The sequence below is a fragment of the Heteronotia binoei genome, chromosome 12 (assembly GCF_032191835.1).
Source record: "Heteronotia binoei isolate CCM8104 ecotype False Entrance Well chromosome 12, APGP_CSIRO_Hbin_v1, whole genome shotgun sequence".
Classification (NCBI taxonomy): domain Eukaryota; kingdom Metazoa; phylum Chordata; class Lepidosauria; order Squamata; family Gekkonidae; genus Heteronotia; species Heteronotia binoei.
This window is the reverse complement of record NC_083234.1, coordinates 22,125,966-22,141,444: the sequence shown is the minus strand read 5'-3', so window position 1 is coordinate 22,141,444 and position 15,479 is coordinate 22,125,966. Positions and strand designations below refer to the sequence as shown.

General features: G+C 46.7%; 1 protein-coding gene across 1 annotated transcript in view; it reads left to right on the top strand.

The window, feature by feature from the left end:
- The window catches only part of ST14 (ST14 transmembrane serine protease matriptase), a 57,913-nt gene that overhangs the window by 28,650 nt on the left and 13,784 nt on the right, over positions 1-15,479 (top strand). Inside the window, exons 6-14 of the mRNA XM_060251187.1 lie at positions 1,012-1,047; positions 1,863-2,100; positions 6,427-6,566; positions 7,641-7,738; positions 9,646-9,755; positions 11,673-11,803; positions 12,500-12,604; positions 14,080-14,187; positions 14,342-14,455. Of these exons, the coding sequence (XP_060107170.1) occupies positions 1,012-1,047; positions 1,863-2,100; positions 6,427-6,566; positions 7,641-7,738; positions 9,646-9,755; positions 11,673-11,803; positions 12,500-12,604; positions 14,080-14,187; positions 14,342-14,455 (1,080 nt within the window). The remainder of the gene's footprint in view (positions 1-1,011; positions 1,048-1,862; positions 2,101-6,426; positions 6,567-7,640; positions 7,739-9,645; positions 9,756-11,672; positions 11,804-12,499; positions 12,605-14,079; positions 14,188-14,341; positions 14,456-15,479) is intronic.

Here is a 15,479-nt window from a genome sequence, read left to right as displayed (position 1 = left end):
GAGATTGGACTAGATGACCCTGGAGGTCCCTTCCAACTCTGATTCTATAAATACTGGGAGATTTTAGGTTTGGAGCCTAGGAAGGACAGGATTGGGGGTGGGGAGAAGAACCTCAACAAGGTATAATACCATAGAGTCCACTCTCCAAAGCAGCAATTTTGTCCAGGGAAATTGAACTTTGTAGTCTGGAGATTAGTTGTTAATAGGAGATCTCCAGGCCTCACCTGTAGGCTGGCAGCCTTAGAATGTTGGGTGGTTCCAAGTCAATCATAACCCCATAGTGAGAGCAGCTGTTACCAAATGGGGGCTCCCTACAGACCCAAAGGTGATGATTCCTGGGGTCTTCTGATGTGTCTCTTGTTCTGGTGAAGTGGAAGAAATCCAGGTGTGGCTCTTTGCTTTGGGGGAAATTCAGGTGGGAGCCAAAAAGCATATCAGGGGGGGATGCACTGGGTTTCACTGCTGCAGTGAGCTTTTCACTAGAGCTGCACCCATTAATGTGGAATGAAACCTCATCAAGTATAGTTATTGAGGGTTCACCTGAAATAAATAGGAATTGGCAACTGGCAGGATCTGACTGGTTACCACCTGGTCTTCTGTTAAGAAGCAGGAGAGGGGATAGGTTTTGGCTGCACAAGTTTGGGAAGCTGTGGCTGGAATCCTGACCCACCAACCTCCTTGTTCAAAATCTTCATCTAGTAAAGTTGCTAACTAAGGAGGTGGGAGGGGATTGTCTGACTTAACATTGTTAATAGCTGTTGGATGAATGAGGGGGAAAGCTCTGATAGTGAAATATTTGTAGATTAGAGTCACGCTGACTCCCTTGCTTCTGCTGAGTGTGTTGGCTGGGTTTTTCACAGACTAGTGTAAAAAGGAAAGAGAAGTAGCTATACGTCACCCTTTGCATTCGGTTTGTTTACAAAGTATTTTGACTGTGTGGGATTCCCCTACATGATGTAGATGAAATCAACATGTTAGTAATGGCTTATTCTCTCTCTCTCTCTCTCGTAGCTACCAATCCTGACACAATTAAGGCTTCCCGGGACAGTAAGTAGAATGTAGATGCTTTTTAAGAGCAATAGCAACCCCTCCCCCTAAAAAAATAAGGGCACACCCAGTAAACAGTGGGGTGTGTTCCTTCTGTCCGTTGGAGTGGTGGTGTCCATCCATCAGAGGGGGGAAGTACTAATATTTTTAAACAGCAGCCACCCAATACACTTCCCCTAGCACTGAAATTGAGGACAAAAATTCCTAAAGCGCAGTTCTGCTGAATTCTTTGCATCCTGAAACGGTGGAGAAGCTCTCGCTTTGATTTCTCTCTCCTGACCTGGATGGCCCAGGCTAGCCCGGTCTTGTTTGATCTCAGAAGCTAAGCAGGGTTGACCCTGGCTAATATTTGGATGGGAGCAGGGGTGGAATTCTAGCAGGAGCTCCTTTGCATATGAGGCCACACACCCCTGATGTAGCCAATCCTCCAAGAGCTTACAAAAAAGAGCCTTGTAAGCTGTTGGAGGATTGGCTACATCAGAGGCATGTGGCCTAATATGCAAAGGAGCTTCTGCTAGAATTCCACCCCGGCTGGGAGACCCCTAAGGAAATCCAGGGATGTTCAGAGGCAGGCAATGGCAAACTTCCTCTGAACTTCTCTTGCCTTGAAAACCCTATGGAGTCCCCATAAGTTGGCTGTGACTTGACAGCGCTTTCCACCTCCACCACCAACACCTGGTCCTGGCCCTGGTTTTCACTGCAAATCTCAGAGTCCATTACTGCTTTCAATAGGGCATTCCTTCCTCCTTTGTTGGGTGGCTACTGAGTCGAAGATGTCTTAGCGTTCTCTTCTCTCCTCCTCGTCTCCTGGGTAGGCAGCTGCAAGTATGCCTTGCATGCAAAAGAAGGACTGGTCACCAGCTTCACCTCACCAGGATTTCCCAACAGCCCGTATCCGTCTAACGCACGGTGCCAATGGGAGCTGAGAGCAGATGCAGACTTGGTCATCAGCCTGACCTTCACGACGGTGGACCTGGAACCATGCAAAACAGGGAGTGACACAGTTGTGGTGTATGACTCGCTTAGTGCCTTGGAACCCCGCGAGATGGTCAGGTAAGTCTGTCTCCCTATTAATGCTAGTGGGGCAGGACCCAGACCTCCCTGGGCATACTAAACAAGTGTGGGAGGCAGGGCTTTTTTTGTAGCAGGACCTCCTTTGCATATTAGGCCACACACCCCTGATGTAGCCAATCCTCCAAGGGCTTAGAGGGCTCTTAGTACAGGGCCTACTGTAAGCTCTTGGAGGATTGGCTACATCAGAGGGGTGTGGCCTAATATGCAAAGGAGTTCTTGCTTCAAAAAAAGCCCTGGTTGGAGGGAAATGGAGGGGGCATCCAGGATAGTAAGGAGCCCCTTCTCTCCACTTGCGATAGCTTCTGACAGCCAGATGAGAAGAGCTGTTTTATACAGCCCACTGTGAGGATGAAATCAGTGACTGACTCCTCACTAGCTTTTGTTCCAATTCCGTGTTCCTTTTTCCTGCGACTCTTCTATCTGATTTTGCGCATGCTGCTGCAGGGCTGTGACTCGCCTTGCCTCTTTCCCAAGTTCCCCCGCGGCTTCAGGATTCTCTGAAAACCAGGATCTTGAAGTGGCAGAGGGAACTTGGGAATGAGGTGGGGCAAGTTGTGGCTCTGTGGCAGCGTGTGCAAAATCGGGCAGAAGAGCTACAAGAAAAAGGAGCACGAGACCGGGACAAAGGCTAGCGAAGAACTGGTCCCAGATTCTATCTCTCTATTATTTGTTTATTTAAAAAGATTTGTATCCTATATGCTCTGCTACCTGCCCAAGGTGATGAGATCCTAGATTTTTCTCCCAAGCCTCATAGCAAAAGGATTCAAACAATGTCAGGAAGTTGGCTGATGGCAGATAGGAACAAGGATCTCATTGCTGGAGATCTGTATATAGAATGTGAATATCATAAATGTATAACAATAGAAATCCGGGGTCCCCAACCTTTTTGAGCTGGTGGGCACCTTTGGAATTCTGACACAGTATGGTGGATGCAGCCACAAAATGGCTGCCGCAGGAGGTGGAACCTGCCACAAATGGCTGCCATAGGATTAGAACCAGCCACAAATGGCTGCCAGAGGAGGCGGAACCTGCCACAAAATGGCTGCCATAGGAGGCAGAACCAGCCACAAATGGCTGCCGCAGGAGGCGGAACCTGCCATAAATGGCTGCCGCAGGAGGCAGAACCAGCCACAAATGGCTGCCATAGGAGGCAGAACCAGCCACAAATGGCTGCTGCAGGAAGCGGAACCTGCCACAAATGGCTGCCAGAGGAGGCGGAACCTGCCACAAAATGGCTGCCACAGGAGGCAGAACCAGCCACAAATGGCTGCCGCAGGAGGCGGAACTTGCCACAAATGGCTGCTGCAGGAAGCGGAACCTGCCACAAATGGCTGCCGCAGGAGGTGGAACCTGCCACAAAATGGCTCTCATAGGAGGCAGAACCAGCCACAAATGGCTGCTGCAGTTCACCCTCAGTCACACAGTGAAGAGCCTTGTTGCATTGGCAGCAGCTGCTACTACAGCACATTTTTATAAAAATTGCACAGCCAATCAGAAGCCTTGCTGGAGAAAAGCCTCATCTGGCCCCACCTATCTTCTGAAAACACTAAGCAGGCATCAGGAAAGGGGTCCATGGGCAATGTGGCTCCAGTGGGAACCATATTTGGGACCACTTATGTCCCGATTGTTAAGAGATGTGGTGTTTGACGACAATGTATGCTTAGTTGGCGGTAGTAGATTAAATGTGGAGAACAACTAGTCTGTGATGTAGCTGGCCAATCTGAGGGAGGGCTGAGAGAAAGCTGTGGCCTAGATGTGACAGTGTGACAGCCGTCCTGTAGCCTGTTTCTCCAATACTGTTATGATAACGTGATGCCCTAAGGTTCAAGGGGTTTTATAAGGACTAGAGTGGCACCAGTCCCCTACTTTAGCTGTCTGAGTATGTCTGCAATAGAAGACCAAGATTCAAGTCCAGGAACACCTTAACAACCAACAAGATTTCCAGGGTGTAAGCTTTTGAATTTTGCCAGCTTCTCACTTTGTACTTTATGTATGGCACAGTTGCCAAAATATTTGGCCACCACTGGTTGGAAAACTCCAGAGGAGAGGAATGGCTGGGGTGGAACAGTAGGAGTTACAGGAGTGGGGTGAAGTTTATGTTGAATATTGGGGGTGGGGAGGTACTTGCAAAGAACCCCTCTCCTCTCCTCCCCTCCCCCCTGCTTTTCTCCTTCCCCTCTCTCCTACCCTCTCCCCTCCATCAAATCACAGGTGATTTATGGTGAACCCCACAGGGTTTTCAAGGCAAGAGATGTCCAGGGGTGGTTTACCGTTGCCTGCCTCTACATAGCAATTCTGGTTTTTCTTGGTGATCTCCCACTCAAATAGTGATGAGAGCTGATCCTGCTTAGCTTTTGAGACCTGATAAGATTCGGCTAGCCTGGGCTAAAAATGTGGTACCAGGATTTTATTCCCCAAAATGATTGACAGAATCTTCTAATTTGCAATGACTGTGGAAAAAAGAAGAGAGAATTCTGAAAGTTCTCCTGAAATGGAGGATGTTCCACATACCATCTGTTTAGAACTTGAGTGTTCTCATCAGGAAAGCAATAAACCAAGCTACTTATAAAACGCATGTAAAATATTCACAAGCGTAACCCATAGTGAATTATGACCTTTGTCCTCACACCCCACCTTCCTTGGTGCAGGATTCTGGTTTTATTGACATAGCTCTGAATTTTAACTTTAGAGATTTCCGGCAGAAGCATATTTTGGAGCACACTTCTTGCATAAGCTAGACTTGTAGAGTAAGTAGGGCAGAATCGCCTTCAGCCCCGCTGAAGAGAGCTGACGATAAGAGATCTGTAGCTTACCTGTGGCTTTCCAGTAAGGTCATGGCTGAACTGAGATTTAGGTTTTACCCCACACACCAGGGTCCTCAACCTTTTTGAACTTGCAAACACCTTTGGATTTCTGACACAGATTAGTGGGCCAAACCACAAAATGGCTGCCCAAGGAGACAGAGACAGCCAAACAATGGTTGCTGCAGTTTACAAACAGTGAAAAACTTTGGTGCTATGTTGGCAGCTGTTGTAGAAACAACATTTTTTTAAAAATCTCCAGTAGCTGGTCCAAAGCCTTTCTTGGTCCCGCCCACTTTCCAAAAGACATGGTGGGCATCAGGAAAGGTGTTGGTAAGCACTGTGGTACCCATGGGTACTGGCGTTGGGGACCCTCGCCATACCTGCAGTTGCACAAAAGACACTGTTATCAAACACTAACACCCTGCCCAAGCAATTTCCCACTCTTGGAGGAAGTGATGTTCTAATGTCTTCACCCTCTGATCTGTCCTTTAGTTCCTTTGTCAACAGTGTGATACTAAAGGAAGAAGGCAGCCCAGTTCTTGCTGCTGAATTTTAAAGAGGCCAAAGCAGCTAAAAATGCCCTTTTCTATTTCCCTTTGCACTTGGTTCACCATTGCATTTGTGAGGCAGAGAGTATGAAAGGCAGAACAAAAGAATAAACTAGATGAACTGTGATTTCTAGACAAATTTGAAAATGGCACTGATTTTTTAAATTTAGTGTTGCTTCATCTTTGGAGGCAAAGGTGTCTAGCTCTTCTGAAATAAAGCCACAACTGACACCATTCTTCAGGGCTATATAGCTCAGCCAGATACAGTAGGGAAGTTGTGATTCTTAAGCAAGTCAGGTGCCTCAAAGAGTGTGGGAGGGGCTGTGGTCAATGGAAGTCTTTCTGTTTTGCATGCAGAAGGTCCCAGGTTCAATCACCGGTGTCTCCCATTAAAAAGGCTAGGCTGTAGGTAGCATGAAAGTCCTCAGCCTGAGACCCTGGCAGGCTGCTGCAAGTTTAAGTAGGCAGTACTGACAATGATGGACCCATGATCTGATTCAATAAAAAGCAGCTTAATATGTATCCAAGAGAGTTTTGGTCATGGTACTCGGGGCAGCCTTTCTCCACCTCGACCTCCATCTTCAAAATACACATCCAGTAAAATGTGTTGCTAACTAGAGAGCTACAAAACTATTATCTCGTGCCAAATTCTTCCAACTTTGGAAATCTGAGAGTACAGCACTGGTTGGATTTGTGGGGGCATCCATGCCTCCCTGAGCCTGCCTCGGCGGGGAGGGCGGGATATAAATAAAAATTATTATTATTATTATTATGATTTTGAACAATTTGAGCTGTGAACAGAGATCACTTTTCCATGCTCAGTGGCATGGCTGTTCCCAACTGTGATTCGTCTCCCTAGTAGATGGGTCCTTGATTTTTGCAGCATCTGTAGAAGAAGAATTGCAAAAAGCATTTGGGGCATTCACTCTCTTTTGCGCTTCTCTCTTCCCCAGGCTGTGTGGCAGCTACAGTCTATCCTACAACCTGACCTTCGTCTCCTCGCAAAATGTGATGCTGGTCATGCTGATCACAAACAGCGAGGGGCGAAACCCCGGCTTCAGGGCGGAGTTCTTCCAGATGCCAAAGATGCAAAGTAAGGAGACGATTCATTATCTGCTCTTTTTTTGGAGGTGAAGGCTGGGCCAATTGTGGAGAGAGAGGACAAGAATAATGGGAGGCATCCAGGGGTCATTTTATAGAAAAATAGGTGGCGGAGTTCATTAACATAACATCAGCTCCATCTTTAGGCACCACCACCCCAGCCAAAAGCAACCCGATGCAAGAAAGGAGAGGCCTGGGTGAGCGAGGCCTGGTTGGGCTAGCTTGAGATCCAGCCAGCCAAAGCAGGCCTTGCTCGCTTGGGGCTCTCCTGAGTTCATTAACATAACATCAGCTCCATCTTTAGGCACCACCACCCCAGCCAAAAGCAACCTGATGCAAGAAAGGAGAGGCCTGGGTGAGCGAGGCCTGGTTGGGCTAGCTTGAGATCCAGCCAGCCAAAGCAGGCCTTGCTCACTTGGGGCTCTCCTGAGCCACCCACCCGTCAAAAGGCCAGCAAGCCCCCCCTATCCAATATCACATAAGAAGTGGAGAAAGGGTGGCACGAGCTTCTGCAGGGGTTAATGAGGGCTCCTGGAGGCGTAGCAAAGCCCTTGGTGGCTGGCTGGCTGCCTGCTCTCCTAATCCAGGGATTGTTATGCAGCTGCACCTACTATTCAATGGACAAGGTAGGTGGGGAGGAAGAGGGGGAACCCTCAGAAAGGTTCAGGAGCTGTGCTTCTGTGAGCTTCTGCTGAATCTGGGGCCTGGGGGCATCTAAGCAACTCCTGTTTGAAGATAAATACATGCTTAAATTGGAAACAACCTTGGGCAGATATTTTTCAACCTTAAATCCCCTCCCCACCCAAGTGATAAACAGCATCTCTCAGCTTCTCCAGTGATGCTTCTTAATGAGAGATGGACAGGAATTATGTTGGGAAGCCTGAGGGGAAGAGATTACATTTAATTAGTCTCCTGAGGTTCACTCTGTGTCTTGAAACAAATCTGGTCCCTCCAGAGGCCAGCTTAACTTCCATTAGCTTCATTAAAGGCTGCCTCTGCAGTTGTCTTCTTCCTTGGATGTTCTGGAGGCGAATAAGCCTGATTTTTGTCCCTCTTCGTATTCTAGCCTGTGGTGGAACCCTGAGAGGAATATCAGGAAACTTCACCACTCCGTATTTCCCAGGCCATTATCCTCCCAATATGAATTGCACATGGAACATAGAGGTAAGCAGCCAGGAAACATGGCTTCTTAGTTTTATCTTTGAGCTTTCCATGCTAGGTTACAGATGGAGGTTTGACTTCTAAGTCATGGTGACAGTACCGAAGAGGGGAAAGGAGGGGTTGTAAAGCTGGTAAAATTTTACCTCAAAGGTACACAATGCAAAGCATTCCCAATGCATTTGGGTGTAAGCCTGTGAACCCCAGCTTTAATTTTTTAAAAAATGTTTCTGGCTTTCATGTTGGTCGTTTACTTATGTTCCCCCCTGGTTTTCCATTAAAAGAGGCTTACAGGAATTGGAATCTAATATGCGTGATAATTTTGGATTGAACTTTTTCCTTGTGAAAAGGATTTTTTACTGAACTGGGTTTAGATATGAGGCTGCGAAGCATGCCTGCTTCCTTGCCTCTCTCTGATGGCTCCATTGATTGCACCTGGGAGCTTCAGGGAGGGATGTTCTTGACTCTCAAGAATTAGTTTTATCAAGACAGGGGACCCATGAAGAATCATTGGATAGGGAAGTCCCTCCAGATTCTTCCCCTCTTGCTTAGCCTCTTCCTCAGCCCTCGCAGTTGCATGCTTTCTCCCCACCTCAGTCTTCCCAGTCATATTTCTCTCCCCATGGATAATTACTACCTTAAAAAAACAACAGTTCTTGCACTTTTGCACATCTGCGTTGAGTTTCTCAGAGAAAAGCAGACTATAAATGAAGGAATGAAACAAATTTTTGCAATATCTGTGCATGGCAGAAGCGTTGCAAGTTGTTTTAGAGAGAGGTTCCTCCAGGATTGTAGAAACATGTGCCCTGTCCCTGGCTGGCCAAACTGGGAATTAAATATCTGGTATATGCTGACCTTTAGGGTGCAGTGTAAGAGCCTACCAGAATTCTGCATTATTACTATAAAACTGGGGAAGTTAGCCTCTTAAGACAGGAATGTCAAATACGCAGCTCAGGGGCCAAATCAGGCCCCCGAGCAACTGGCTGTCATCTGCTTCCTTCTCCCTCTCTCTTGCTCCCTTCTGCATCACAGGTTGCTTTGCAAGGCTTGCTCAATTACCCAAGAACTATAGAGCAAAACCTCTATTTTCTCCATTGGCTGAGGCTTCTCCCTTGGGGAGGAAAGGGGGAGAGGCAGAGCTTGCTTTGCCAGGCTCTCTCAATTGCACAACGGAGCTACTGAGCCAAACCTCTCTTCCTTCTATTGGCTGAGCCCCCCACTCCTGATCCCCTGGGGAAGGGAGGAAAGAGCCAGAGTTTCCCTTGCCCAGTTCCCTGAATTCCATGGGAGAAATACACAGAAAGCACCTTTAAGACCACTGAGTGTTAATGTTTTAATCATGGTTTATGTTACTTTTTTTAAAAAATCTTTAATTGTGTTTGTCTGTGTTCTTTATAAAGTTCATATCTCTGTTACCTAATCTTAAATAGGAACACACATGGCCCGGCCCAACAAGGTCTTATTTATGTCAGATCTGGCCCTCATAACAAATGAGTTTGATATCCCTGCTCTTAAGATATGCGGGGTCTAGGCCACTTAGAGCAGAGGTGTCAAACTCATTTGTTATGAGGGCCAGATCTGACACAAAAGTTACTTTGTCGGGCCAGGCAATGTCTGCCACAAAATGACATGTGAGGTATTGGAGATATAAACTTTATAAATGACATGGGCAAACACAATTAATGATATTTTTTACTCAAAATACAAACAAAAGCAATTGATTCCTAGGAGTGAAAGCAATTGATTTACTGGGGAATCCACAAAACCCCCAATAAATGGAAGTAGAGCAAGATTGGCTGGTTACTATTGTTGCTGCTGAACTCGTCAGGGTGTGATGGCAGAAAAACCTCCATTTGTGATGACCCAGCTCTCTGTTTCTTCCCCCTGCCCCTCCCTTGGAACATTGTTCTTAGGTTCCCAGCAACCAGAATGTGAAGGTGCGTTTCCACAGTTTCTTCCTTACAGAGCCTGGTATCCCAATGGTTTCCTGCACCAAGGACTATGTGGAAGTCAACAATGTAAAGTAAGACTCCATTTGGAAACTTCAAGTGATCACAGTCTGAAAATATTATAATTGGGCTGAGACTGTAGTTGCTTGCCTGTAATTGGGTGACTGACTGAGGCGGTCTTTTGAAGATCTAAAAAACCTTCAGGTTTTATTTATTTCATTTATAACCTGCCATTCTCCTCTGAGGGAACCCAAAACAGCTTATATTATTCTCCTCTCCTACACTTTTTTCTCACAACAACCTTGTGAGGTAGATTAGGCTGAGAGCGTGTGGCAGGCCCAAAGTCACTGAGCCAGCTTCTGTGGCCAAGTGGGTACTTGAGCCTGGGTTTCCCAGATCCTAACTGTGCACTTTAAGCACTTACACATTGCAGAGCGGTTGCCTCTCATTTGGAAACATTTGTGATTGACTGAGGTGGTTCCTCTCTTGAAGACTGTAACGCTTCAGGCTCTTTAAAAAAAACAAACCCTATCATTGCATTTTGGAAAGAACGCTATTATGTAACACCGTGATGATGTATTTCTCAATTCCCTTTTTCAAAGTACTTTACCACCCAGTTTGAAAATACAGATGAACCAGTAGTACAGCGTTTCAAAGAAACTTTATTGGAGAAGTTTTGGCTGGAACATGTAGCCTGTAGGCCTCCTTCATAAAGCCATTGAGCCGCTGAGGTTTTGAAAGGGATGTATCTCCTTCAGGGGGTCTAAGAGCCCCCACGGGCTGCAGACCAAGATATCCTCTTTTCCTCTCTTCATATTCATAGTATGAGCAAGATGTTTGACTCAGCCACAGGTGTGTTGCTATTGTCCTCCTGTAGAGTTGTCAACTTCAGGTGGTGGTTGGAGATCTCTGGCTATTACAGTTAATCTCCAGGAGACAGATCAGTTCACCTGGAGAAAATGGCTGCTTTTGGAGGTGGACTCTTAGATATTTTACCCTGCTGAGGTCCCAACTTTCCCGAAACCCTGCCCTCCTCAGGCTCCACCCCCAAAATATCCAGGAATTTCACAGCCTGGAGTTGGCAACCCTATCCTTCAGAGGTGGCTCCCATGGTGTGACCTAGATATGTAGTGGCATAGAGAGAAATTGTGAGGAAATGGCTGCCCCTGTTTTTTATGACTTTTTTTCAATATGAAAATTGAAAAATGTTTTGGAACTAGTAAAATGCGCTAAAATAGCATAGGCTACAACAGTTTGCAGCTCGTATCTCTCCTGTGTATTTCATATTTGTAGAAAAGTAGGGCGTTTATGCTTTTAAATTCCATGAACTTGACAGTTAATACAATGTCATGCGCTAACTTGAGTAATAAATGATTCATTTTATGTTTCATGAAATTTTGTTCCATGAAATAGGTTAGTCAGTGTAGGATACTGTATGTGTGTCTAAAGTGCCATCTAGTGACAGCCAATTCATGGTGACCCCAGCAAGGGGCTTTCATGGCAAGTGAGAAGCAGAGGTGGCTTGACATCGCCTTTCTCACGAGTTGTGCTCTCCCTTCCAGTTCTGACCCAGTTTAGTTTCCAAGGTGTGACAGAATCGGGGTATAGCATCCCACCTTCCCTCCAGTAGGATACTAAATATAGCAAACACTTCATTTTTTCCAGGGAAGTGGGGGGAAAGAAAAATTGTGTTTTCCATGAAGATAGATAGATCCAGCTGGGCAACCATGTCGATCTGAAGCACTGGAACAAAGTTTGGATTCGGTGGCACCTTTAAGATGAAAAGCTTATTCCTTGAATAAAACTTTGTCGGTCTTAAAGGTGCCACTGAATTTAAACTTTGTGTTTGCCATGGTTTCAAAACTTTTAGAATTTTTTTTTTAATCTCAAGGGTGATCTGGGATTTCTACTCCTAGTCTCGCCCCCACCCTGCCGCATGCCCTCGGGTGTTTGCTTGCCTTCTGATCCTTTTCTTTTTGTGGTCCATGCAGGCACTGTTCGTCAAAAAAGATGTTTGTGGTATCGAGCAACTCCAACAAAATTGTGGTCCGTTTCCATTCAGACTTTTCGTTTGTGGACAATGGCTTCTTGGCAGAGTTCCTGGCGTATAATTCTCATGACCGTAAGTAGAAGTGCTGCATATAAACTGTAGTGGAAGGGGAGGGAACGCCTTCCTCATGAGGAAAAGGCTAAAGCATTTGGCCCTTTTAGTCTGTGGAAAAGAAAACAGTAGGGGCAAGGAGTCATGGTAACAGTTTTTGACATTATTATATCTGGATTGAGGGAAGGATAGGGCTGCCAAACCCCTGGCCTGGGTTGGGGTTCTCCTGCCCTGGAGGTTACCAACACACTGGCTCACATTGGGGCGGCGGGGCGAACCTCCCCCAATGTTGCCGGCGCAATGACATCAACCTGATGTGACGTCATTGTGCCAGTGAGGTTGCTCACTGGCCACTCTAGGCATTTCTGGGAAAACTCTATGGCACAATAGGTATCATAGAGTTTTCCCCTCCCAAATCACTAGAGCGTCCGGGAAACCATAGAGTTTTCCTGGAAATGCCTAGAGCGGCTGGTGCGTGACATCGCCAGCGCAATGACATCATGTCCAAGTGATGTTATTGCGCAACATGCACAAAGCACATGCGCAGTAAGTCCCCCCCGCCAGAGCCCGCAGAGGACTTGGCAACCCTAGGGAAGGACAATTCTTTTCTTTCTTTCTCCCCCTTTTAAAAATGTACCTAGAAGGTTTACTAGCTTGATTCTCTAAATACACTTAAGGTGGTTTGCCTCTCTCCTTTTCTTCTCTTGCCCCTTGAAGCTTGCCCAGGCCAATTCACTTGCAAGACTGGCCGTTGTATTGAGCTCAAGAGACACTGTGATGGCTGGAACGACTGCACAGACGGCAGCGACGAATCAAACTGCAGTAAGTGACCTCTACCGTCGCTCTTCTTTTCCAGTGTTGGTCATGTGGAGAGGAGAGGCGAGAACTTGTATATTTGTCTTTTGTAAGACAGGCAGACAACCTTTATTGGCATATCATAGACAAAAGCACATTAAGAGTTTAAAATAGAATGGAAGAACAAAGCGAACAATAAACAAAGTACATCAGTTAATAGCTTCCCTGGTTCGAATTGTGAACTGAAGGAAACAGCGACATTAGAAGTTATGAGGGGATTATGACCAATACCTCCATGTTATGTGTAATAACTCCACAGCACCCTGCTAGGCCATAAACAGCCAACAGCACAACACAAATAAAAAGGTGAAACTAAAACAAAGACTTTCCCCTTTAAGGGATCATGTTAAAACAATTATACCATACAATAAGGTATCAGCAAATTCACAACTGCCCATGATAGTAGAATTGTCAGGTGCCCCCTGTCCACTGGTGAGGGGGATGGGTGGGTAGGGTTGCCAGATCCAGCTTGGGAAAGTCCTGAAGATTTGGGGATGGAGCCTGAGGAGGGCAGGGACCTCAGTGGGATACATTGCCACAGAGCCCACCCTCCAGAGCCTTGATTTTCTCCAGGGGGACTGATCTCTGTAATGTGGAGATTAACTGTAATTCTGGGAGATCTCCAGGTCCCTCAGAGGCTGGCTTCCCTAGTCCACAATGTAACACAGGAGTTAGGCTAGCTATGTGCCTGTGGTGGTGGTGGGGCCCCTCCTTCTTGACACTTCAGAATTGTGTGCTGGTTTAAAAGTGAGGCCGAACTTGCTTGCTCAGCCCTCCCACCTTTACCCTCCTGCATTCCTGTTTCCAGGCCAGGCTGCTCTCAGTACTGTGGGCTTACTGAGCTTTCCCATCACTCTTTAAAGCCCATCTCAAGGCTCTGTTTGCAACACTGCTTGCAAGCTGACAGCACCCAAGGATACCCTAATCCAGGGGTGTCAAACTCTTATGTTATGAGGGCTGGATCTGACCTTGTCAGGCTGGGGCCAGGCTGTGTCGGGCCGAGCCACATGTGTACCTATTTAAGATTAGGTAGCAGAGACAAACAAGACTAACGATTTTTTTAAACATCCTTAAAATAAAACATGCTCAAAACATTACCACTTCATGCTCTTAAAGGTGCTTTCTTTGTATTTTTCTCATGGGATCCAGAGAACTGGGCAAAGGAAGCTCTGGCTCTTTCCCTCCCTCCCCAGAGGACGAAGAGGAGGAGGAGCCTCAACCAAGGGAGAAAATCGAGATTTTCCTCTGTAGCTCCTATGTGATTGAGTGAGCCTGGCAAAGCAAGCGGAGATGCAGAAGGAAGCAGACAAGAGCCAGTTGCTCAGGGGCCTGATAGGAGCCCTCTGGGGGGCGGATTTGGCCCCCGGGCCACATGTTTGACATCCCTGCCCTAATCAGTCTCTCTCTCTCTCTCTCTCTCTCTTCCCCCCCCCCTTCCCCAGACTGCACCACAAAGCAGTTCCGATGCAACAACGGGTGGTGCAAGCCGAAATACTGGGTCTGCGATGGTGTCAACGACTGTGGGGACATGAGCGACGAACTCCAGTGCCGTGAGTTATCTACCTGTGCCAGAGAGCAGTCGGGGCCTTCTGCAGCAGGGTGGCTTTGATGAAACTCCTGGTTTCAACCATTCCAAAGGCCAAAGTATAAATGTCCTCTTTAGCACAACTAATACACAGCTTCTTCTCTCCTTCACTTTGTCAGAGTGCCCAGCTAATAACATGAAATGCAACAACGGCAATTGCATTTTGGAGTCCAAGAAATGTGATGGCAGAGACGACTGTGGCGATGGCAGTGATGAAGGGGAATGCAGCTCAGGTAAGTGCCCAGGGGAACAAACCCCTGTTCACCTGCCCTGGCTGACTGTCTTTGAACCCAGAGGTGGTGTACAGCTATGCCACCTTCCCTACCAATCAGGAGGGGAGGGGTGGGGCTTAAAAGTAGTGGAGACCCTGTTGCTTCTCAACTTCTCTTTTCCCTAAAATCCATCTACACTCCATCTGGTCACGTGGACTAACGAGGAGTTGTAAGCAGCTGTGTCAGTTCCAAAGTAAAATCCAAAAAACCCCCAGAACACCGTTCACATAATATCTTTCTGTTAGGACTAGCCAAATAGTACAGTACAGCACAGGGATTTTTTTTGTAGGAAAAAAAATACAGCAGGAATTCATTTGCATATTAGGCCACACCCCCTGAGAGCACCATTGCTTTGCACAGGGCTTTTTTTGTAGAAAAAGCCCAGCAGGAGCTCATTTGCATATTAGACCACACCCCCTGATGCCAAGCCAGCCAGAACTGCGTTCCTGCTCAAAAAAGTCTTGGCACAGCATTTGGTCTTTTAAATTTATCAAAACTCTTCATCAGGCCTGGTGAACAAATGTTTGAGAAAAGAGGAACATTTCTCTAGTCATGGTACTGAGTCCTGGTGAAGACTTCACTGTGTGGTCTACCAAAGGCAGTATTGTCTACTCGAATTGGCAATGACTTTCCAGGAAGTCAGCTAGATCGTTTTGATATCACTTGCTAACTTGACTCTTCTAGCTGGAGATGACTTGCAGAAGGGCTCAGGTTCAAAGGGGATGCTTTGTCACTGGATCAGGAAGCTGCCTTTTATACAGAGTCAGGGCATTGGTCTGTCAAGACCAATAGTGTCTTTTTTGACTGGCAGTGGTTATTGCTTAAAAAGAAGAACATGATGATGATATTGGATTTATACCCCTCCACTCCAAATATCAGAGTCTCAGAGCGGCTTACAATCTCCTTTACCTTCCTCCCCCACAACAAACACCCTGTGAGGTAGGTGGGGGCTGAGAGAGCTCTCCCAGAAGTTACCCTTTCAAGG